At 44.3% G+C, this 25050-nt stretch overlaps 1 protein-coding gene across 7 annotated transcripts in view; it reads right to left on the reverse strand.

The window, feature by feature from the left end:
- LOC110498112 (arf-GAP with SH3 domain, ANK repeat and PH domain-containing protein 2-like) overlaps positions 1 to 25050 on the reverse strand; it is a 110620-nt gene that overhangs the window by 1828 nt on the left and 83742 nt on the right. For 2 of the 7 annotated variants that reach the window (XM_036955077.1, XM_036955080.1), the window contains 18 exons: positions 24734 to 24837; positions 24002 to 24071; positions 19873 to 19960; positions 17936 to 17984; positions 17610 to 17776; positions 16922 to 17055; positions 15924 to 16018; positions 14997 to 15186; positions 14415 to 14500; positions 13602 to 13717; positions 11709 to 11776; positions 11416 to 11523; positions 11033 to 11258; positions 9261 to 9413; positions 8479 to 8596; positions 8074 to 8129; positions 3977 to 4056; positions 3054 to 3173 (listed from right to left, as the gene is read on the reverse strand). In XM_036955077.1, the coding sequence (XP_036810972.1) occupies positions 3054 to 3173; positions 3977 to 4056; positions 8074 to 8129; positions 8479 to 8596; positions 9261 to 9413; positions 11033 to 11258; positions 11416 to 11523; positions 11709 to 11776; positions 13602 to 13717; positions 14415 to 14500; positions 14997 to 15186; positions 15924 to 16018; positions 16922 to 17055; positions 17610 to 17776; positions 17936 to 17984; positions 19873 to 19960; positions 24002 to 24071; positions 24734 to 24837 (2028 nt within the window). Of the gene's footprint in view, positions 1 to 3053; positions 3174 to 3976; positions 4057 to 8073; positions 8130 to 8478; positions 8597 to 9260; positions 9414 to 11032; positions 11259 to 11409; positions 11524 to 11708; positions 11777 to 13601; positions 13718 to 14414; positions 14501 to 14996; positions 15187 to 15923; positions 16019 to 16921; positions 17056 to 17609; positions 17777 to 17935; positions 17985 to 19872; positions 19961 to 24001; positions 24072 to 24733; positions 24838 to 25050 lie in introns of all 7 variants that reach the window. The other 5 variants (XM_036955075.1, XM_036955079.1, XM_036955081.1 and 2 more) reach the window with 4 other exon arrangements.

The raw sequence follows: 25050 nt of genomic DNA on the forward strand, positions 1-25050 counted from the left end.
TGGCTTTGGGAGAAACAAGTTGCAGCTGGCCTGTATTCAGACAACAGTTTCAGCTGACCTGTATTCAGACAACAGTTGCAGCTGGCCTGTATTCAGACAACAGTTGCAGCTGGCCTGTATTCAGACAACAGTTTCAGCTTGCCTGTATTCAGACAACAGTTACAGCTGGCCTGTATTCAGACAACAGTTGCAGCTGGCCTGTATTCAGACAACAGTTTCAGCTGGCCTGTATTCAGACAACAGTTGCAGCTGGCCTGTATTCAGACAACAGTTGCAGCTGGTCTGTATTCAGACAACAGTTGCAGCTGGCCTGTATTCAGACAACAGTTGCAGCTGGCCTGTATTCAGACAACAGTTTCAGCTGGCCTGTATTCAGACAACAGTTGCAGCTGGCCTGTATTCAGACAACAGTTGCAGCTGGCCTGTATTCAGACAACAGTTACAGCTGGCCTGTATTCAGACAACAGTTGCAGCTGGCCTGTATTCAGACAACAGTTGCAGCTGGCCTGTATTCAGACAACAGTTGCAGCTGGTCTGTATTCAGACAACAGTTGCAGCTGGCCTGTATTCAGACAACAGTTGCAGCTGGCCTGTATTCAGACAACAGTTGCAGCTGGCCTGTATTCAGACAACACTTTCAGCTGGCCTGTATTCAGACAACAGTTGCAGCTGGCCTGTATTCAGACAACAGTTGCAGCTGGTCTGTATTCAGACAACAGTTGCAGCTGGCCTGTATTCAGACAACAGTTTCAGCTGGCCTGTATTCAGACAACAGTTGCAGCTGGCCTGTATTCAGACAACAGTTGCAGCTGGCCTGTATTCAGACAACAGTTTCAGCTGGCCTGTATTCAGACAACAGTTGCAGCTGGCCTGTATTCAGACAACAGTTGCAGCTGGCCTGTATTCAGACAACAGTTGCAGCTGGCCTGTATTCAGACAACAGTTTCAGCTGGCCTGTATTCAGACAACAGTTTCAGCTGACCTGTATTCAGACAACAGTTGCAGCTGGCCTGTATTCAGACAACAGTTGCAGCTGGCCTGTATTCAGACAACAGTTGCAGCTGGCCTGTATTCAGACAACAGTTGCAGCTGGCCTGTATTCAGACAACAGTTGCAGCTGGTCTGTATTCAGACAACAGTTGCAGCTGGCCTGTATTCAGACAACAGTTGCAGCTGGCCTGTATTCAGACAACAGTTGCAGCTGGCCTGTATTCAGACAACAGTTTCAGCTGGCCTGTATTCAGACAACAGTTGCAGCTGGCCTGTATTCAGACAACAGTTGCAGCTGGTCTGTATTCAGACAACAGTTGCAGCTGGCCTGTATTCAGACAACAGTTACAGCTGGCCTGTATTCAGACAACAGTTGCAGCTGGCCTGTATTCAGACAACAGTTTCAGCTGGCCTGTATTCAGACAACAGTTGCAGCTGGCCTGTATTCAGACAACAGTTGCAGCTGGTCTGTATTCAGACAACAGTTGCAGCTGGCCTGTATTCAGACAACAGTTTCAGCTGGCCTGTATTCAGACAACAGTTGCAGCTGGCCTGTATTCAGACAACAGTTGCAGCTGGCCTGTATTCAGACAACAGTTTCAGCTGGCCTGTATTCAGACAACAGTTGCAGCTGGCCTGTATTCAGACAACAGTTGCAGCTGGCCTGTATTCAGACAACAGTTGCAGCTGGCCTGTATTCAGACAACAGTTTCAGCTGGCCTGTATTCAGACAACAGTTTCAGCTGACCTGTATTCAGACAACAGTTGCAGCTGGCCTGTATTCAGACAACAGTTGCAGCTGGCCTGTATTCAGACAACAGTTGCAGCTGGCCTGTATTCAGACAACAGTTTCAGCTGGCCTGTATTCAGACAACAGTTTCAGCTGGCCTGTATTCAGACAACAGTTGCAGCTGGCCTGTATTCAGACAACAGTTGCAGCTGGCCTGTATTCAGACAACAGTTACAGCTGGCCTGTATTCAGACAACAGTTGCAGCTGGCCTGTATTCAGACAACAGTTGCAGCTGGCCTGTATTCAGACAACAGTTGCAGCTGGCCTGTATTCAGACAACAGTTGCAGCTGGCCTGTATTCAGACAACAGTTGCAGCTGGCCTGTATTCAGACAACAGTTTCAGCTGGCCTGTATTCAGACAACAGTTGCAGCTGGCCTGTATTCAGACAACAGTTGCAGCTGGCCTGTATTCAGACAACAGTTTCAGCTGGCCTGTATTCAGACAACAGTTACAGCTGGCCTGTATTCAGACAACAGTTGCAGCTGGCCTGTATTCAGACAACAGTTGCAGCTGGCCTGTATTCAGACAACAGTTACAGCTGGCCTGTATTCAGACAACAGTTGCAGCTGGCCTGTATTCAGACAACAGTTGCAGCTGGCCTGTATTCAGACAACAGTTGCAGCTGGCCTGTATTCAGACAACAGTTACAGCTGGCCTGTATTCAGACAACAGTTGCAGCTGGCCTGTATTCAGGAAGGTAGAGGAGAGAGAGAGATATGACATTTGAAATGTCTTTATTATTTTGGAACTTCTGTGAGTGTAATGTTTACTGTTTATTTGTATTGTTTATTTCACTTTTGTTTATTATTTACTTCACTTACTTTGTCCATGCCAATAAAGCCCTTACTTTGTGCATGTCAATAAAGCCCTTACTTTGTCCATGCCAATAAAGCCCTTGAATTGAGAGAGACAGAGATTTGGCCAGAATGAGGTCATGGCTTTCTACTGCTGACGCCACGGCTTTCTACTGCTGACGCCACCATGGTTTCTGACACATGCTCATTGGACGCTCTTGGAATTTGGAAAGGACCCGATTTGGACCATAACTGGGCCGGACGACTCTTACTGCGTGTGAATGATGACACAAACACACACCCACTCTCACTCTCTCCAGTTTCTAAATCCCTACACACAAATGTATATGCAGTAGCCATGCCGACCCAGTTACTACACACACAAACACTTTCAGAAAGTGAGCGTGTCCAGGAGCCTGATCTAGAGGTGATCCACTCACTCAGTTACACACAGAGAGAAAAAGAGACATACTCACCCACCACTCCTGGTCCTCCTCCCCATCCACCACAATCACCTCCCCCTCAGAGAAGGTCAGCTCGTCTGGGTTGTCTGCCAGACAGTTATAGATGGCCTTTACTCGCTTGGGCCTCTGCTTCTGAAAAACACAGGTTCAATATGAAGAGACAGACAGGCATAGAAATATCATTACTAGAACGAACATTCCCATTCAAGTCAACCTTCTGTGACAGGTGGGATGGTGGCCACATTGAATGGAACCATGATGTCAAATTGCTGTGGTCTGAGGGGCTTTTCCCATTCTAGTCGTTCTAATTAAATTCAGACAGGCAAGTATTTTTTTTATTTTACCTTTATTTAACTAGGCAAGTCAGTTAAGAACAAATTCTTATTTACAATGACAGCCTAGGAACAGTGGGTTAACTGCCTGTTCAGGGGCAGAATGACAGATTTGTCAGCTCGGGGATTTGAACTTACAACCTTCCGGTTACTAGTCCAACACTCTAACCACTAGGCTACCCTGCCGTATACAGCGTGTTCTGCAGACAGATGCTGTCTTTCAACAGGAGGATCTCCTGTATCTGTCACTTCTTTGGTATGTTTGACACCCTTTTCCACAGTGATTGCTGGAGGGTTGAATAGCAAACCATTGACACAGGACATAGTAAGCATCTGACTGGGTAAGGAGGGTAGCCATTGACCGCAGAGGTATCTGGAACAAGTACACACTTCAAAGTTTCCCTCCCTCTTAGTAGTGGTGTGCATACGAAGGAAACCACAGAGAAAACACCGTTAAAGACGATAATATTCAAATGCACAGAGCGACAGGGACAATCAGACCAACTGAAACATAAGATCAGATACAGAGGTGAAAATCACTGTCCAATCAACAACAGGACAAACAACCATAAGGTCAACGATAGGTAGGAGGAAAGAACTCACCGGATAGGTCTTCCTAGGCATGGGGGCCGGAGGCAGTGATTGACCTATCGAGTTCTGGGGGCATCCCGGCACTTCCTTAGCTGAAGGAGGAAGAGGAAATAACATTGTTGTGAAAACAAAACTGTTCCACACAACCATGCAGGCTAAAACTAACCCACAGTTGTGTTGTGACAAGGTAGGGGTGGTATAGAGTAAGAAATTGACAGACACTATGAAAGCTCCAACCAAGTTTATTCACCCAAACGATCGAACAGCTGAACAGACAGACATATTTCCACCAGTGGTAGTATACTGTATATACCCCAATTTGGGTGACGTCATTCTATACTCAACATTACACCTCTATTGCTAGACAGGAAATTAAGTGACGCGGGCATTAAACTGTTCCTTCTCCCTTAACGTGACCTGACCTCGACCCCCTTCATCACTAATCCACATCTCTCCATCCTTATCAGTGCCTGCCACATGTGACTATCTTCTCTCCACGAAGTACATTCCAAACTGAATTACATCCGCCATAACCATTCCTCCTACAGACAGCCATTCACTTCTGGTGTAGACCCTAGACTATGGCAGTAGAACTGATGATTAACAATATTCACAGTTTAGAAATCCCAACCCATTAATATTATGGCAACAACAGCTCAAATAAGCAAAAAGAAACGACAGACCATCATTATTTTAAAGACATGAAGGTCAGTCAATGCGGAAAATGTCAAGAACTTTGAAAGTGTCCTCAAGTGCAGTCGCAAAAATCATCAAGCGCTATGATGAAACAGGCTCATGTGGACCGCCACCAGAAAGGAAGACCCAGAGTTACCTCCGCTGCAGAGGATAAGTTCATTAGAGTTGCCAGCCTCAGAAATTGCAGCACAAATAAATGCTTGAGAGTTCAAATAACAGATACATCTCAACATCAACTGTTCAGAGGAGAATCAGGCCTTCGTGGTCAAATTGCTGCAAATAAACAACTACTAAAGGACACCAATAAGAAGAAGAGACTTGCTTGGGCCAAGAAACACGAGCAATGGACATTAGACCGGGGGAAATCTGTCCTTTGGTCTGATGAGTCCAAATTGGAGATTTTTAGTTCCATCCACCATGTCTTTGTGAGATGTAGAGTAGGTGAACTGATTATCCCCGCATGTGTAGTTCCCACCGTGAAGCATGGAGGAGGTGTGATGTTGTGGGGGTGCTTTGCTGGTGACGCTGCATGTGATTTATTTAGAATTCAAGGCACACTTAACCAGCATGGCTACCACAGCATTCTGCAGCGATACGCCATCTCATCTGGTTTGCGCTTAGTGGGACTATCATTTGTTTTTCAACAGGATAATGACCCAACACACCTCCAGGCTGTGTAAGGGCTATTTGACCAAGAATGAGAGTGATGAGTGTTGCATCAGATGACCTGGCCTCCACAATCACCCAACCTCAACCCAATTGAGATGGTTTGGGATAAGTTAGACTGCAGGTTAATAAGGCTAGGGGGCACTATTTTCATTTTTGGAAAAATAACATTCCCTAAGTAAACGGGCTATTTCTCAGGACCAGGTAGTAGAATATGCATATAATTGACAGCTTAGGATAGAAAACACTCTAAAGTTTCCAAAACTGTAAAAATATTGTCTGTGAGTATAACAGAACTGATATTGCAGGCGAAAGCCTGAGAAAAATCCAATCAGGAAGTGACTGTTATTTTGAAACCTCTGCGTTCCTATGCATCCCTATTGACCATTGAAAGGGATATCAACCAGATTCCTTTTTCTATGGCTTCCCTAATTTGTCTACAGTTAGTTACTAGACATCGTTTCAGGCTTTTATTTTGAAAAATGAGCGTGAACGACAACATTGCGTCAGTGGTCAGGTGGTGGCTCTCAGAGTGATTTGTGCGTAATAGACATAGGTGGCCATTGTTCCTCTCGCTCCTAGTGAAAAGCCAATTGTCCCGGTTGATATATTATCGCATAGATATTTGTGGGACATCTTAATTGGGCATGGGACACAAGCTAAGGCTTGATCACCCTTTAGCTGGCCACCTTTGATGAGAGTGTTTAGTGATTAAAGGCCGAAACACCCACTGATTCGAAGGCACACTACTGAGGATGTGTCCCAAAATTGACATCTTAACCCAGTCTAAGAAATAAACCTCCCATGCCACTCTGTCAACATCACGGCAAATCTCATGCGAGTGCATTCCATCTATTGGCACAATGGACAGTTTTTAACATCTCGTCCCGTGTTTTATGATTTTTTTTTTTTAAAAACACCTTGAGGACTGATTATAAAAAATGTTTGCCACGTTTCTGTCGATATTATGGATCTAATTTGTACTTTTTTTTGCCGTTGTCGTGGACGCAATTTCCGGTGGATTTCTCAACAAAACGTGAACAAGAAAAGGAGGTATTTCGGCTATAAAAATAATCTTTATGGAACAAAATGAACATTTGCTGTCTAACTGGGAGTCTCGTGAGTGAAAACATCCAAAGCTCATCAAAGGTAAACAATTTAATTTGATTGCTTTTCTGATTTTCGTGACCAAGCTTCCTGCTGCTAGCTGGACATAATGCTATGCAAGGCTATCGATAAACTTACACAAATGCTTGTCTTGCTTTGGCTGTAAAGCATACTTTCAAAATCTGAGATGACAGGGATTAACAAAAGGCTAAGTTGTGTTTCACTATATTTCACTTGTGATTTCATGAATATGAATATTTTCTAGTAAGATTTTTTGTCCGTTGCGTTATGCTAATTAGTGCAGTTGATGACAATTCTCCCGGATCCGGGAGGGGTAGTTCTAAGAAGTTAACTTCTTCGATATAGGGGGCGCTCTTTTAATTTTTGGATGAAAAACGTTCCCGTTTTAAACAAGATATTTTGTCACGAAAAGATGCTCGACCATGCATATAATTGACAGCTTTGGAAAGAAAACACTCTGACGTTTCCAAAACTGCAAAGATATTGTCTGTGAGTGCCACAGAACTGATGTTACAGAAAAAACCCAGATAAAAATACAATCAGGAAGTGCCGCATTTTTTGAAACCGCCTCATGGCAATGACTCCTTATATGGCTGTGGAGGAGCTAGGAGTCAGCTTACCTTTTCCACGTTTTCCCCAAGGTGTCTGCAGCATTGTGACGTATTTGTAGGCATATCATTGGAAGATTGACCATAAGAGACTACATCTACCAGCTGGTCGCTTGGTGTCCTCCGTCGTAATTATTGCGTTATCTCCAGCTGCAGTATTTTTCCGTTTGCCTCTGATGAGAAACCGACTGCCAGGAATGATTTTTTATCGAATAGAATTGTGAAAAACACCTTAAGGATTGATTCTAAACAACGTTTGCCATGTTTCTGTCGATATTATGGAGCTAATTTGGAAAAGAGTTCGGCGTTGTAAGTGACTGCATTTTAGTTTTTTTTTCTTAGCCAAATGTGATGAACAAAACGGAGCTATTTCTCTTACACAAATAATATTTTTGGAAAAAAATAACATTTGCTATCTAACAGAGTCTCCTCATTGAAAACATCCGAAGTTCTTCAAAGGTAAATTACTTTATTTGAATGCTTTTCTTGTTTTTGTGAAAATGTTGCCTGCTGAATGCTAGGCTTAATGCTATGCTAGGCTATCAATACTCTTACACAAATGCTTGTGTAGCTTTGGTTAAAGCATATTTTGAAAATCTGAGATGACAGTGTTGTTAACAAAGACTAAGCTTGTGTTTCAATATATTTATTTAATTTCATTTGCGATTTTCATGAATAGGAAACGTTGCGTTATGGTAATGAGCTTGAGGCTATGATTACGCTCCCGGATACAGGATTGCTCGACGCTAGAGGTTAAGAGAATGCGAAGAATGTGCAAAGCTGTCATTAAGGCAAAGGGTGGCTATTTGAAGAATCTCAAATATAAAATATATTTTGATTTGTTTAACACTTTTTTGGTTACTACATGATTCCATATGTGTTATTTCATAGTTTTGATGTCTTCACTATTATTCTACAATGTAGAAAATACAAAAAATAAAGAAAAACCCTTGAATGAGTCGGTGTGTCCACACTTTTGACTGGTAAATTATTTATTTTTAAAACACCCACCTGGTCTTTCGATGGACCCCGTTCGAGTCGGTCCTTTGCTGAAGCTTTTGGCGTTGCTGAAAACCACAAAAAGTAGTCAGCTGCTGCTTATCATGTGCTTAAATTAACACATTTACCCCATAGTGCATTTCCACATGTCAGAGCATTTCCCCATGACAGCTCATTTCCCCATGACAGCGCATTTCCCTTTGACAGTCACAACTCAGACCTATGGGAGACTGAGTAGAACCATGTCGATGAGGAGCTCTGTCTTTTAGGAGCTCAGCTTGGAAGTTAATGTAGTGGTAAACCAGAAACCCTATTGGTGTTTTTCTCCAAAAGTAACATTTCTTTGTGTTCATCGAAGCAAAACATGCTGCCTCAGGCAGTGTGTGTGTGTGTGTGTGTGTGTGTGTGTATGCTCACCCAGATGGAGACTTGGGTGGTGGGGCTCTGCTGTGGCCATGTCCGGTCCCTGGTTTAGACTGCTGGTTCATAGCCTCCATCACACTCACTGTCTTGGCCACGGGGGGAGGAGCAAGACCTAGGGAGACAGAGAGAGAAGTTACCCATCTCTTTCTCTTATTGAAACAGGGCGTATTTCTGTCCTCAGTGTCCACTGCTACTTTTGCTTCAGCAACATTAGTCTTTGGCTGCATATTAAACCAATTGGATTACAACTGAATTGATAAAGTTAAATTTACAGCAATATCCAAACCATGTTTAAGATTTACAAGCAGATTTCAGGACTGAGACTGGACCATTCAGGAACACATGGAAAGCCATTCTGGTGTGTCTTTGGCATAAAACTATCCCAGGGCGTTCAGAAGCCTACGGCGGATTTCTCCTCTTACTTTTTACCCGGGCTTAGCTCCTTTCATATCTCTTTTGATCCTGATAAACTCCCCAGTCCCTGTTGCTGACAAGAATGCCGATTAACATGATGCTGCCACCACAATACTTTAATTTTTGGGGTATTTGGACATGAAACGCAAAAATGATAATAAAAGTACAATTGGATTTGTGCCACAAATGCAAACAAGTTTTCATTTGAAACAGCGGCCAGGTAAACAAAACTAAAGCATGGATTTCTGTCATTCCTTGTCTATAGACTGCTTACAGGGTAAGAAAACCTATAAACCATTTTGAAATTCCCTTTCCCTATGATGTGTTCAGACAATGAGACCTAGGAGATGAGGGGTGCCTACCAGTGGTTGAGGTGACCCGCATGGGGGGTACCGGGAGGTGCATGTTGGGTGGGTCTGAGGAGGACCTCTGTCGGCCCCCCAGGTCTATCGTGCCAGGCTTCCACCCAGAGGACCTTGATGACTGGACCATCCCACACAGACCTGGCATCTGGACTGGAGGAGGGAGGAGAGAGGAGGGGGAAAGCTGGTTCCTGAAGACGTGCATTGCTTGCTCTTAAGGGTTTTAGGCTGGGAATACACTCAGTGGCCAGTTTATTAGGCAAACCACCCCATTCCCGAAAATGGTTTGCTCCTACAGACAGTGAGTCACGTGACCATGACTTGCTATATAAAAGCAGACAGACAGGCATCGAGGCATTCAGTTACTGTTCAATTGAATATTAGAGTGTTCAAAATGAGTGACCTAAGCAACTTTGAGTGTGGTATGATGGTCGTTGCTAGGCGCGTCATTTCCAGTATCTCAGAAACGTCCAGCCTCCTGGGCTTTTCAAGTACAACAGTGTTTAGGGTTTCCAGAGAATGGTGCGATAAACAAAAACAGTCGGGCCACAAACAAGCAGATTTCAGTGGCGTACTACAGTGGTGTTCAGAGCGTATAACTAGTCGTTTCTTGTCACGGATGGGCTATAGCAGCAGATTACCACACCGGGTTCCACTCCCAACACCTACGGTGTCTCCAGTAGACAATTTAGGATTGGGAAAACATCACCTGGCCCGATGAATCGAGTTCCCTGTTGCGTCATGCTGATGCCAGAGTCAGGATTTGGTGTAAGCAGCATGAGTCCATGTACCCATCCTGCCTGGTGTCAACAGTACAGGCTGGTGGCAGTGGTGTAATGGTGTGGAGAATGTTTTACTGGCATACGTTAGGGTGCTTTGACATCAATTGAGCAACGTAGTCATGTCCTGAAGAATTCAGGCTGTTCTGGAGGCAAAGGGTGCTCTGACCCAGTACTAGATGGGTGTGCCTATCTAGTGTGGTAACGGGCCTAAGTAAGTAAGTAAAAACGACATGTGCTTTGAATGTAAAGTCAGTAAGTTTAATTGAAACAAATTGTTTAGCAAGGTGGAATGTTTTCTACCGTTTTCAATGAGCATGAACCAGATTGAGTTCAAATTGCTTTCCAGTGATAGGATGGGCTATTTTCAGTATGCCTCTCATCATGGCCTATGGAGTGCACTTTGAGAACTTTCACGAAAAGTAGCTCACTAGCTCACCCAGCAGCCGCCAATGTGATGGTCCCTGCTCCCTACCCAGAACCCTCTCTGCCCTTCAAATAGGTCAGAGCGCTACACGAATCACACAAGTCCCCATGGAACAATGCATTAATTAGAGAAGGCATCTACAGTAGATGACAGATATGTGGCCAAATGAGGTTTCCCTGTATTTGAACTGAACCCATTGGGCATGTATTATAAATATCATTCTCCAAAAATGGCAAGGATGAGAGGTGAATGTGGGTTGAAAAGGGCTTGACGGGTCATTTGATATGGATCACGTTTATGAACTTCAAATCACGTTTATGAACTTTATAAATCCGTGCTCAAATAGCATGTAGACGGATTCACTGAACAAACTAAACTGGTTCGTAGAATTCTGAAATTTTTGCCTAAGAAATACAACTCTATATGGACAAACATCTACTGTATGCTAATCCTGGTTAACCAAGAGCTAAAATCTAGCGTAATTTTTTTTTACATAGTCTATCCACAAAATGAATGTATGCCACATCCACCTTGCTATAACATTTTAAAAAGGAAATATAAAGTACCTATGTTTCGTGGAGGCAGAGGGGGTGCAGAGGTGGTGGCGGGCCCCCCTGGCGCAGGAGGGCTGGCGTTGAGGATGGCACCATAGGTCTCGTTGGTGACTAGGTTGGGCATGTACCCACCACGCTGCTTGTCCCGTGCCAGGGAAGCCGGGCTGGGCTGGAGGTGGGAGTTGGAGCCAGGGGTGTAGCAGCTGGCAGGGCGCTCCTCTCTCCGATGGGGGCTGGGCTGAATGGCAAATGAGAGGTCAGGGGTCAAACATTATAGAAAGGTCATCATGGTGTGTGTTATGCATGTGTATATACTGTATTACTATTATGTGTGTGTGTGGTGAGTTTATGGTGTGTAACTGTGTGTATAATTTGAAGAGGGTCCTCACCCTCACCTTGTCATCCAGGTCCTCATCACTCTCGTCCATGTCTTCATGGTGCAGACGCCATTCATACTCTACGTGCACATGGGCGTTGAACTTCCCCGCCAGCGCCATGTTCAGCTACACACACACACACACACACACACACACACACACACACACACACACATTAATGACTCATACAAAGCTAAAAGATAGGAGTCAGCGACTATCTTGCTAAAGAAATCACAAACGCACACACAGCAGTCACACAACACTCACACAGCAGTCACACAGCAGTCACACAGCACTCACACAGCACTCACCAGCTCCTCACACTGCAGGTGCTTCAGTCTCTTAGCGATGTCCAGCGGCGTCTCCCCAGACTCACTAGCTAGAGGAAGACATCATTTTGGTCTATTAATTGATCATCCATTGATTTATACAGTACACAGTGTCTTTAAAAAGTACTCGCACATCCAGACTTTTTGAGATTTTGTGTCACTGGCCTACACCCAATATGCCAAAGTGGAATTATGTTTTTTCGTTGTTGTTTTTTTTTTTTTACAAATTAATAAAAAATGAAAAGCTAAAAATGTCTTGAATCAAACTTTGTTATGGCCTAAATAAGTTCAGGAGTAAAAATATGCTTAACAAGTCACATAATAAGTTACATGGACTATGTACAATAATAGCGTTTATCATGATTTTTTAATTATTACCTCATCTCTGTACCCCACACATACAATCTGGAAGGTCCCTTTAAAACAGTTACTGAGTTTAATGACTGTGATAGGAGAAAATTGAGGATGAATCAACAACATTGCAGTTGCTCCACAATACTAACCTAAATGACAGAGTGAAGAGAAGGAAGCCTGCACAGAATAAAAATATTCCAAAACATGCCTGTTTGCAATGAGGCACTAAAGTAAAACTGCACAAAATGTGGCAAAGAAATAAACTTTATGTCTTGAATACGAAGCGTTATGTTTGGGGAAAATACAGCACAACACATCACTGAGTACCACTTCATATTTTCAAGCGTGGTGGTGGCTGCATCATGTTATGGTGTCTACTGTAAAGATGCGTTAGGCTGCAAATGACCATCTCTTGTCAAAAATGTACAAGTAAATAGTTGAGCCATTAATCGCCGTGTGTGTGTCATTTTAAGGCCAACAACAACAAAACACGTACATTTCAACACTCCAGGGGACTCTTTGTTTGTCTCCTTTGCTATCTTCTAGTAATTGTTTGATTACTTTCAGAGAACTGTCAAATATCGAAGATGTCCTTTTATCCGGTTGAATGCATTGTGGGTGTAAAATTCCTGAAAAATGTACACTTCATTCATACTACATGAGAAGTCGAAATTAGTATGATATCCAGGCATTTAAAGCATACTCAATTTTCAAAATGCCACATACTGTTTTATTTCGCATACTCAAACTACCTACTATTTAGGATGCTAGTATGGGTATTCAGACACAGCCCTTGTGTCCTCTTCACACTGCCCTGGAAATCAACACCACATAGCCGAGCACTGACAAGCAACCCGCGACACAGTTAGCACCACTAGGCCACGACAGCATGAATTATGAAGTTATCTACACCCAATTCACCAACCTGTCAACGCAATGCTAGCATACATTTAGGCTGCCAGGAGGTGCCTACTGCAGCTAAGCAGAGCCAAGCCACGTTTTTGTCAACAGCCATGTGTGTCACAACACAATCTCCCCTCCCTGTCTCCCTAAACTAGAGAGCAAGATAGGCTGTGATACTTGGTGGACTGAAACAATGTGATTCCTTGGCACATAAACACATTCCGGTCAACAGACCATGGCCCCCCTGTTCCTTTGTTAACTGTGTTGCTGGAGACCGATAATTAGCAGGATTCCCACACTAAACAGTCTCTGTCTCTCGGTTTCTTTTTATCTGTGTTATCATGGGTCAGTTTGTTTGGAGTCAGAGAGATTGGTCTGTTGTGAGAAAGTGGTGTGTCCGGGTCTTTTCCGTGTGGAGGAAACTTGGTGTTTGTATGCATGTGTCTTCATCATTTGTTTTCTTCAAAGTCATCATTTCTGTAGCTATGAATTTCATCATAAATCAGTTTATTGGTAGACACTCGACAACAATAAACAATGTCTTCACTAACATTTTGTGCCAAAGCTGTTTCCAAACCAGTCTTTCCCCAAAAGAGGAGTGATGTGATGGTCTCTTACCTATGTCAATGGAGGCCTTGCCGCGCAGGAGCAGTTTGAGGCACTCCATGTTGTCAGTCAGGCAGCAGTAGTGTAAGGCTGTACTGCCTTTGGCTGTCTGTTTGTCCAGGTTCACACTATGGGGAGAGGGGATAGAGGAGGCAACCAGTGAGAGGTGGAGGAGTAACCAGTTGAAAGGGCTTAATTTGTTGTTTTAGTTGTGTGTCAACTGTCTATGGTGACACCATTTACCAGACTGTAGCAGCCACTTCTCTTAAACCTTTGGATGACGTCTACCATAGTGCCCTTCGCTTTATCATAGGTGACAGTTTAAATACTGACCACTGCATCCTGTATCAAAAGGTTGGCTGGTCCTCATTAAAAGTACCGTAGATCACTTCACTATTCCATTTTTGTTTACAAAGCTCTACTATACAAGCTTTCGACTTACCTAACTTTGTTGTTAACGTATAAAAACCTTTCACAGGGTTGGTTAACTCAAGACTCCTCAGTTCTCCACCGAACTAGATAAATCCGGCTCCACAATTTTGGAATCATTACATTTGGATTCCCTGGTGCCACTAGGGTAGTTTAACACCCTGATGATAAAGGAGTTAATTAATTGTTTATGGTGGCTGTGATGTTTGTTATTTTCTAATGTTATGTACTTATATTGTATCTTGTTATTCTATCAATTGTATATTTTCTAAATGAATAAAAGTGAATAAAAGAAGCTAACATTAGCAGTTACTGGTCATGACATGGTTATGTATGGCCAAATGACAAGTCATGTTTCTACAAATAGCTTATTGGCATTTTCCTTTATTCCCTTACCTGTTTTGAGTGAGGAAGTCGACGATATGGAGCGAGGTCCTGTCCACTAATCTGACCGCTAAGTGAAGGGCCGTTTCACCGTGTTCCTGTAACCACACACACAAGATCCAAAATGGCCGTGTTGAGACCTCAGCAACACAACAGGCACCAGAGCCAAAATGGAGGAGCTGACATCACAGTCTGCTTTTGATAGTCTGCTTTGCTATTGGCAGTAGTAGCAGTAGTAGCCCTGAATATGAGCCAGATGTTTGTAGTGAGTGATGATTCATGTATTATACAAAGCATTTACACTGCCAGGAGAAGTTGTTTTTCACAGCCCACAGAAGAGTATGGGGCTGTGAAAAGATACAGCCATTTTAATTCCACTACAGCTGGACAAATGTTAATAAACAAAACCACCCCTCACTATCCAAGCAAAAATGTGTTGGTTACAGTTGGGATTGAGTCACACTGCTGAGCCGAGCCGAGACGTACTGTGATGGCCTGGAAAGGACAACGTCCGATAAGAAAAGATCCGCGCCAGCATGCTAGTGGGACAGTTATTGGTGTGTTAGGTGTGTTAGGAAGGGCATGTAGACTCACGTGTCCGTTGGCCAGGGGGATGGGCTCCATCAGGTCCACTCCCTCAGCATACACCTGGATCAGAGAGAAGATGTCCCGGGACTTGACTGCGTCACAGAGCGTATGCAGCTTGGACACCCCGTCTGGACACTTCCTTCTGGCAAAACGCTTCTCTGTGTACTTGGCTGTGATGAAGTCCTTACGGGCTTGCCTGTACCAGAGAGAGAAAGACCATTCAAATGGGTACACCAAGTATGAGTTAGAACTCAATACATCTAAAGAGGGATAAATTACATTTCTTATGTGTGTGCTCAATTTGACTTGTGTTGTACAACAGAATGCATTTTTTCCTAAGGCTTATTGAATGAAAATGTTTTCAGTTAGGGATCCAGTCCTGATTGCTCCATTCATAATAAATGGTTATGAGTGTCTTTGTGGTGACATGTTTCCAATAGGTCACAGGCCCATCTGCTCCTACAGTCACTTTCACTGCGAGGGCAATTGTAACCTCATCCTGAGAAGTGGGCTGGGGGCTCAAACACCTCTCACCAGCCAGAAGAGGGATTAGAGAGAGAGCGATGGAGAGGTGGTGGGAAGGGGAGACCGAGAAAGAGAGAGAGAGAGAGAGAGAGAGAGAGAGAGAGAGAGAGATGGAGAGGTGGTGGGAAGGGGAGACAGAGAGAGAGAGAGAGAGAGCGGCACTGAGAGCGAGAGAGAGAGATGGAGAGGTGGTGGGAAGGGGAGACAGAGAGAGCGACAGAGAGGGAGAGATGGAGAGGTGGTGAGAAGGCAAAACAGAGAAAGAGAGAGATGGAGGAAGACAGGGGGATAGAAACTGAAAAAGACTGATGAGAGAAGGAGAGGATAGAGTGTATACGTGTGAGGAAAGCGACAGAACAAATCTAGGAGAACTAGAGGGATGGAGAAAAACAGAGAGAGAGAACTTACATGTCACTGGCAGGGTTGGGTTTGACCACATCTTCCGCAGAAAGACACGCCTCCATGATGTCATTAAAGCCTGCATTCCCCACGTTCTTGGCCAGCTGCGTGGTAAAACACACACACAGTTTAGCGCTTACCAGAGAACAGAGGTCATAAAAGTACAAATGAGGGTTCTACAGTTTTTACTGTACATATTTATTTCAAGCTCCATTTCTTCTGCTCTGCCACTTCAACAAATGCTTAAATCAATGGTGTGTGAGAGAGAGAGAGAGAGAGAGAGAGAGAGAGAGAGAGAGAGAGAGAGAGAGAGAGGAAAAACAGTATGCGTTTCCACCCATCTCCTTGTGGCTAAATAATGTGAAACACTGGCGTCTTACCAAGGGAAATCATCTTAAATTAGCGACAAAAACATTTCAGCCCCAAATGATTCATGGGCAATAAATTGCACCAAATTGATATTAGAAAGCCAGATAAAATGTGAAACATGCAAGGTGGAAGCAGCTTCAAGCCTCTGTTATCCTGTAATGTCTATCTATCCCAATGGAGCGCAGCAGAGGAAGGAGAGTTCAGTAGAATCAGGCCAGGAGTGTTGATATCCTTGGTGCTCACCTACCAGCAGTAAATCAGCTGCACTGTGAAATAACTTTTACATCAGCTAATGTGTGATGGGCGAGCTATTGTTTTCCAATAGGAGGTTTTGCTAAGTAAGCTAAGCGGATGTGTTTTGGTACCACTTTATGAGACACCTGTGTGTAAATGATTTGAACTTTCCAAGACGACTACACTTCTCACTGTCACAGCACTTCAATGCCATAATGTGAAAGTGGACAAATAGCTGATTTGTGGAGAGAGTTCTGGATGAAAAATGGCTGCAGTGCATCAGCCAGATGGATGCTCCTAGCCATTAGTGGTGGAATAGCATGAGTTACCATCAGACAAGGCAGAGCAAAGCACTAGAACACCTAGTGAAAATGGTGATGCTATCATGCTAGAATTCTTCTCACCAAGAGTTCAGAGGTGCTGAGGACGTCCAGCGTGAGGGACTGGATCCTGGAGTAGTGGACTCCCAACTCCCTGTGGATCCCAGAACACTCTATACACGTCAGGATGCCCAGGTTAGTGGAGAGCCACGTGGGGTCTGGGGGAAAAGAAAGAATGAAAAAGAGAGAGAGAGAAAGAGAGAGAGAAAAAGAGAGAGAGAGAGAGAGAGAGAAAGAGAGAGAGAGAGAGAGAAAGAGAGAGAAAGAGAGAGAAAACATGTAAGTAGGTCACAGTGTCCTTGGTAGGGACTACCTGCATGTGCTTTGAAGGGAGAGCTATTTCTGATTCAGGTTAGCGACTGGCTGCAGTCGAACCTAAATAACTGGCTCATGGGCATTCCTCGTTCCCTACAATGTCCGTGTAAAGTGACTGCATAGAGTTGTTCAATAAACTTGACCTGAATACTTTGGTAACAGTGTCTGTGAATAACCTGTATAATTAATTATTTAATTAAAGTGACCTCTAGCACACTAAATAACACTTGCTATAACTATTTATAATAGCTTGTGGCTCCTTATTACAGCCTTTATAAATGTACAACAGTTATAATGAATTAAACACAGGTGGTTTTGTGCACTAAAATGACTTGAGTGGTGTGTGTATATCCAATGTGCGAGCATGTATTAACGTGTGTTTCTCCCTGTCACTCACTGGGCGCTCTGCAGTCACAGCAGACATCGTTGCCGGTCATCCTCTTGACCTCTCCCAGGATGGCCTTGGTCAGCTCCTGGACGATGTTGTTCTCCCCAACGTGCTGGTCTCCCTTAAAAGCATTATTCAACGCTTCCTCCTTACTGTTCTGCAGCACAGAGATCCATCTGAAAACGCACAGCACACAGGTGGAGGGGGAGTGTGTGAGTATGTGATAGAGTGTGTGTAAAGACGGGATGAGGACAGGGAAACCTCTGTGTGGAAAGATGGATCAGGGATAACAGGACACACACACACTTCACAAAAAGGAAGGAACACAGACTTACATCTGACATTCTGAGTCGTCCTCAGTCTGAAAGTGATACGTTCTGTCATCTGAGAGAGAGAGAGAGAGAGAGAGAGAGAGAGAGAGAGAGAGAGAGAGAGAGAGAGAGAGAGAGAAGTGGCTGGGTCAGAGACATAGTGGAATAAGAAATTAATCAAAGATAAGAAGATGTAAGAACGGAGAGCAATTCCCTTCAGAGCCCATCCCAGCACCCGGCTGACAAGCCTGTGTGTACCAGGCCTAAATAAGAAACAGGAAACTCTTTCACAGCTGTCCACTACATACAGTACAGTAAAATACCTAGAACTAACACAGCAACCAATAGGACAATATAGAAGGACACAGAGGTTGGGATTTGAAGTCATGTGGAATCTACTCAAGACAGAGGTTAGTTTACCAAACGTCCCATCGTACTGCACTGCACACAGAAAGCATGAAACTTGTGAAAGTCATATTGTGTACTCTTCAATTCTTCTCCAACCTGACTGCTCTCTCCTGACTTCTCCCCCCCACCCCACCCCTACAGAAGGCCAACACCGCACACAGAAAGGAGAGCAGCATCTCTCTGTTTCCACCACACCAGAGTGAGCCCTTTCATAGTCCTAGTGGTGTTTCCCATTGTGTTGTGCTTCCTGTTGACAGCAGGGTGACAGCCTGACGACAGCACTCATCTTGGCCCAGTGTTTATGAAAGGACGAAGTCACCACTCAGCTAAACTCAAAGCAAATCCCCAAAACCTGACTGAAGAAAGAAGAGGGTGAATGGAGGATGAAGAGGGTGAATGGAGGAAGAAGAGGGTGAATGGAGGAAGAAGAGGGTGAATGGAGGATGAAGAGGGTGAATGGAGGATGAAGAGGGTGAATGGAGGAAGAATGAAAACTAATTTTAGCTCCATCTCCCTTGGTTACATGAGATTACGTGAGAATACGGAACAAAGGAACGTGGATGAAATTCTTAAAAGGCTGTAGATTCGGAGAGGGTAATGTTGAGGCACAAAGTATTGATTCTTCCCTGAATAGAACTCCTACAGCGATTCAACTATTCACAACTCCTTTCCTGCCCGCATTCCACAGAATAGCTGCGATTTCCTTTCATATAGAGCCCTATTGGCAACCACTTTGCCTTTTTCTGTGAGTTTCCTCCCTGCACTTGTTTTTCTGCAGTAGATTTCTCTGTACTCAATAACGAGCACTGTCATTCTTCCCAAAAAAAAAAGTATCCGGTCTTGTTCTGCCATGTCTATAAGCCAGCATTTCCTTTATCAGATTTACAAATTGAATATATATATATTTTTATTTTATTTTAACCTTTATTTAACTTGGCAAGTCAGTTAAGAACAAATTCTTATTTACAATGACGGCCTACCCTGGCCAAACCTGGACGACGCTGGGCCAATTGTGCGCCGCCCTATGGGATACCAAATCACGGCCGATGAGGCACCGCAGTGTGCAGGCCAGGCCCTCTGAGAATGCAAGTTGAGGTACAGCAGTGTGCAGGCCCTGTGAGAATACAAGGTTCGGTACCGCAGTGTGCAGGGCAGGCCCTGTGAGAATACAAGGTGTGGTACCGCAGTGTGCAGGGCAGGCCCTGTGAGAATACAAGGTGTGGTACCGCAGTGTGCAGGGCAGGCCCTGTGAGAATACAAGGTTCGGTACCACAGTGTGCAGGGCAGGCCCTGTGAGAATACAAGGTGTGGTACCGCAGTGTGCAGGGCAGGCCCTGTGAGAATACAAGGTGTGGTACCGCAGTGTGCAGGACAGGCCCTGTGAGAATACAAGGTGTGGTACCGCAGTGTGCAGGACAGGCCCTGTGAGAACACAAGGTTCGGTACCAGAGTGTGCAGGGCAGGCCCTGTGAGAACCCAGCGGGGTCCATTTGTAGTGGTATTCCTATAACACACAGAGGGAATAGAGGGGGTAAAAGGCAGAGTAAACCTACGTGAGATGAGGTCAAAGCTCTTCTTCTCCTCTGGGTTGTGTTTCACCTGGCAGGTGAGGAGGTTGAGTTTTGCCGGCGGTCGATTTGTCTGAAGGGGAAGGAGGGGGGAGTAGAGAGAGCGATAGAGAGAAGGAGGAGGACAGGAAAGAAGAACATCAGAATCAGCAAACAGAAAGCATGAAGGAAACTACACCCTGCCACACCAAAAATACCTGTTAGGACTAGCAATGTTACAAAGCTTCGCCCAGTGTCAATTTACCCAATTAATCCATTTAGCCTACATGGACTCACATTATAAATTATATACTATGAAAGTAAACATATTATGACCCCTAAAAATGCATCGCAATCACATACAGGTCTACCTGTGAATCAGCACAGCACAGCACTGCGACATCCCCATTCCCCCTTAGTTATTACAACATAACACCCCATTGCCCTTCCCCCTTAGTTATTACAACATAAAATAACACTACCTCCCCCTGTCATTACAACATAACACTACCTCCCCCTCAGTCATTACAACATAACACTACATTACTCTTCCCCCTTAGTTATTAGAACATAACATTGAGACTCTCTTATGATGTTTTCATAAGGAATATTTCCCCCTGTGTTAAGGTCTGTTAGCATGGGCCTGTCTGCTGACTGTGGTGCTCTGCAGTGGTGGGTGAAACCAGGAACACGGTTTGTGCTCAGGGTGCTTCAAAACCAACCCTGATTCCTTCCCTCCCTCAACCTGGCGTGTTTGTGTATGTGTGCCTTTTGAAAGAGGGAGAGAGAGAGAGAGAGACAGAGAGACAGAGAGCGAGAGGAGAGAGGAAGATGACTTAAGACAGCGATGAAGTGAGAGAGACAGCGAGAGAGAGAGTAAATCTAGGGTAATGGAGTGAAGTAGAGCCTGCTTTAGCGAAAGCAGAGTAGAGGAAATCAATAGACCGGTGAGTCCCTGGTGCTTGTAAAGTCACTCAGTGGGCTAGCCTGACACAAGGCCTGTGTCCCAAACGGCACCAGAGCCCTGGTCAATAGTAAGCATTATCTAGGGAATAGGGTGCGATTTGGGATGCATACAGGATATACAGTGCCTTGCGAAAGTATTCGGCCCCCTTGAACTTTGCGACCTTTTGCCACATTTCAGGCTTCAAACATAAAGATATAAAACTGTATTTTTTTGTGAAGAATCAAAAACAAGTGGGACACAATCATGAAGTGGAACGAGATTTATTGGATATTTCAAACTTTTTTAACAAATCAAAAACTGAAAAATTGGGCGTGCAAAATTATTCAGGCCCCTTAAGTTAATACTTTGTAGCGCCACCTTTTGCTGCGATTACAGCTGTAAGTCGCTTGGGGTATGTCTCTATCAGTTTTGCACATCGAGAGACTGACATTATTTCCCATTCCTCCTTGCAAAACAGCTCGAGCTCAGTGAGGTTGGATGGAGAGCATTTGTGAACAGCAATTTTCAGTTCTTTCCACAGATTCTCGATTGGATTCAGGTCTGGACTTTGACTTGGCCATTCTAACACCTGGATATGTTTATTTTTGAACCATTCCATTGTAGATTTTGCTTTATGTTTTGGATCATTGTCTTGTTGGAAGACAAATCTCCGTCCCAGTCTCAGGTCTTTTGCAGACGCCATCAGGTTTTCTTCCAGAATGGTCCTGTATTTGGCTCCATCCATCTTCCCATCAATTTTAACCATCTTCCCTGTCCCTGCTGAAGAAAAGCAGGCCCAAACCATGATGCTGCCACCACCATGTTTGACAGTGGGGATGGTGTGTTCAGCTGTATTGCTTTTACGCCAAACATAATGTTTTGCATTGTTGCCAAAAAGTTACATTTTGGTTTCATCTGACCAGAGCACCTTCTTCCACATGTTTGGTGTGTCTCCCAGGTGGCTTGTGGCAAACTTTAAACGACACTTTTTATGGATATCTTTAAGAAATTGCTTTTTTCTTGCCACTCTTCCATAAAGGCCAGATTTGTGCAATATACAACTGATTGTTGTCCTATGGACAGAGTCTCCCACCTCAGCTGTAGATCTCTGCAGTTCATCCAGAGTGATCATGGGCCTCTTGGCTGCATCTATGATCAGTCTTCTCCTTGTATGAGCTGAAAGTTTAGAGGGACGGCCAGGTCTTGGTAGATTTGCAGTGGTCTGATACTCCTTCCATTTCAATATTATCGCTTGCACAGTGCTCCTTGGGATGTTTAAAGCTTGGGAAATCTTTTTGTATCCAAATCCGGCTTTAAACTTCTTCACAACAGTATCTCGGACCTGCCTGGTGTGTTCCTTGTTCTTCATGATGCTCTCTGCGCTTTTAACGGACCTCTGAGACTATCACAGTGCAGGTGCATTTATACGGAGACTTGATTACACACAGGTGGATTGTATTTATCATCATTAGTCATTTAGGTCAACATTGGATCATTCAGAGATCCTCACTGAACTTCTGGAGAGAGTTTGCTGCACTGAAAGTAAAGGGGCTGAATAATTTTGCACGCCCAATTTTTCAGTTTTTGATTTGTTAAAAAAGTTAGAAATATCCAATAAATGTCGTTCCACTTCATGATTGTGTCCCACTTGTTGTTGATTCTTCACAAAAAAATACAGTTTTATATCTTTATGTTTGAAGCCTGAAATGTGGCAAAAGGTCGCAAAGTTCAAGGGGGCCGAATACTTTCGCAAGGCACTGTATACACTAAATATACAAAAGTATGTGGACACCTCTTCAAATTAGTGGATTTGGCTATTTCTGCCACACCCGTTGATGACAGGTATGTAAAATCGAGCACACAGCCATGCAATCTCCACAGACAAACATTGGCAGTAGAATGGCCTTACTGAAAAGCATAGCGACTTTCAACGTGGCACTGTCATAGGATGCCACCTTTCCAACAAGTTAGTGTGTCAAATTTCTGCCCTGCTAGAGCTGCCCCGGTCAACTGTAAGTTCTGTTATTGTAAAGTGGAAACATCTAGGAGCAACAACGGCTCAGCTGCGAAGTGGTAGGCCACACAAACTCACAGAAGGGGACCGCCAAGTGCTGAAGCGCGTAAAAATGGTCTGTCCTCAGATGTCACTACGGAGTTCTAAACTGCCTCTGGAAGCAATGTCAGCACAAAAACTGTTCGTCCGGAGCTTCATGAAATTGGCTTCCATGGCCGAGCAACCGCACACAAGCCTAAGATCACCATGCGCAATGTGTTGGCTGGAGTGGTGTAAAGCTTGCCGCCTGTGGACGTTTTCTGGAGTGATGAATCACGCTTCACAATCTGGCAGTCCAACAGAGGAATCTGGGATTGGTGGATGCCAGGAGAACGCTACCTGCCCCAATGCATAGTGCCAACGGTAAAGTTTGGTGGAGGAGGAATAATGGTCTGGGGCTGTTTTTTGTGGTTCGGGCTAGGCCCCTTAGTTCCAGTGAAGGGAAATCTTAACGCTACAGCATACAATCACATTCTACAAGCCCCTTCCTGTTTCAGCTTGACAATGCCTCGTGCACAAAGCGAGGTCCATACAGAAATGGTTTGTTGAGATCAGTATGGAAGAACTTGACTGGCCTGCACAGAGCCCTGACCTAAACCCCATTGGACACCTTTGGGATGAATTGGAACGCTGACTGCGAGCAAGGCCCTATCGCCTAACATGACTAATGCACTTGTGGTTGAATGGAAGCAAGTCCCTGCAGCAATGTTCCAACATCTAGTGGAAAGTGAGGAGTGGAGGCTGTTATAGCAGCAAAGGGGGGACCAACTCCATATTAATGCCCATGATTTTGGAATGAGATGTTCAACAGGTGTCCACATACTTTTGGTCATGTAGTGTATAACATTCTTTGAGGTGTTTGAGTGATTCTAAATCTAAAGCTACCACCATTTTAGCTAAATGAACCCAAAGTGCTCCATTTTGGGCATGTCTGATGCCTGAGATGTTTGACAACCAGTGAGCAGTCTGGTTCGACAGAATGAGTGATATGGAGTGCTTCATCTCCATTAAGAGAACAGGCTAGTGCCGTTAGCCTACTTTAAATGAATGCTAACTGGCTAGGACTAGGTTGTCTTGCGCTCTGTGTGTGCGTATGTGTCAGTGTGCGTGTCCGTGCTCGTCGGCACATTACTCACCGTCCCATGTGATATGGTAAGGTATCCGTTCTTCACTGAACACTTTCTCTTCTGCCACACTTTCCTTAACCTAGGGAGGTGGGGAGGGGGGGGCACACGACATATTGTGACACACCGACATAACACCCCAGTGCCAGTGTGACACACTAAACTCGACATGAATCCACATTGTAACTGAACAGACATGGCTAATGAATTATTAACGTCAACCACACCAGTGCTCATTAATATGTACATGCATAAGTAATGGGGTACAGTCTGGGCAGTGTATTCATGTCTCCGGGGAGAAGCTCAACCATAAAAATAACATGGAATATGGATTTCCTTACATGCAGTATCAGCAATAAGATAGGTCCATAAAGATGGCGGCCCCCATAAACTACAAATTCCTTGTTTTGTTAAGTTTGCCGTATTGTACATTGCTCTCTGTTACTATGTTTGTGTATGGTCATGAGCAGAGTATACAAGATCAACATTTTTGCTTCAAGATGCCGGGCAATTTGAAAAACTGATTTATTTGCACACTGAACCATATTGCACGCCATTGTTTAAAAACTCAGTGGATAGTATTAAAACAATGACGTCATATCTGAATTCTGCCATCTTTATACACGTTCGCCACTAATTACCTGACAGAACTTTGTGTGTGTTTGTTTGTTCGGTCTGACCTTACATTTGGTTATTTTAATGTTAAGATGCTACACGTTTAACAGAAGAAAACAAGAAACTGACCCGTCACTCTTCTTGTAGAGGTTCCCACAGCGCTCGGTACCATGCTCCTTGTTGCCCTGAGGCTGGTGCAAACTGTAGGTGGCGCTCTGTCTCACCTGGGACTCCTTCAACAATACCAGCACACGAGCACACACACACACACACACACACACACACACACACACACACACACACACACACACACACACACACACACACACACACACACACATATATATAAGGATCTATGTACAGTGGGCACAAGACACCTCAGCCAGTGAGTTTTGGTGGGGTGTATCTCAATTGTCTACAGTGGCTTCCTCTCCTGGTACCTTTTC

This window comes from Oncorhynchus mykiss, chromosome 19 (assembly GCF_013265735.2).
Source record: "Oncorhynchus mykiss isolate Arlee chromosome 19, USDA_OmykA_1.1, whole genome shotgun sequence".
NCBI classification, from domain to species: domain Eukaryota; kingdom Metazoa; phylum Chordata; class Actinopteri; order Salmoniformes; family Salmonidae; genus Oncorhynchus; species Oncorhynchus mykiss.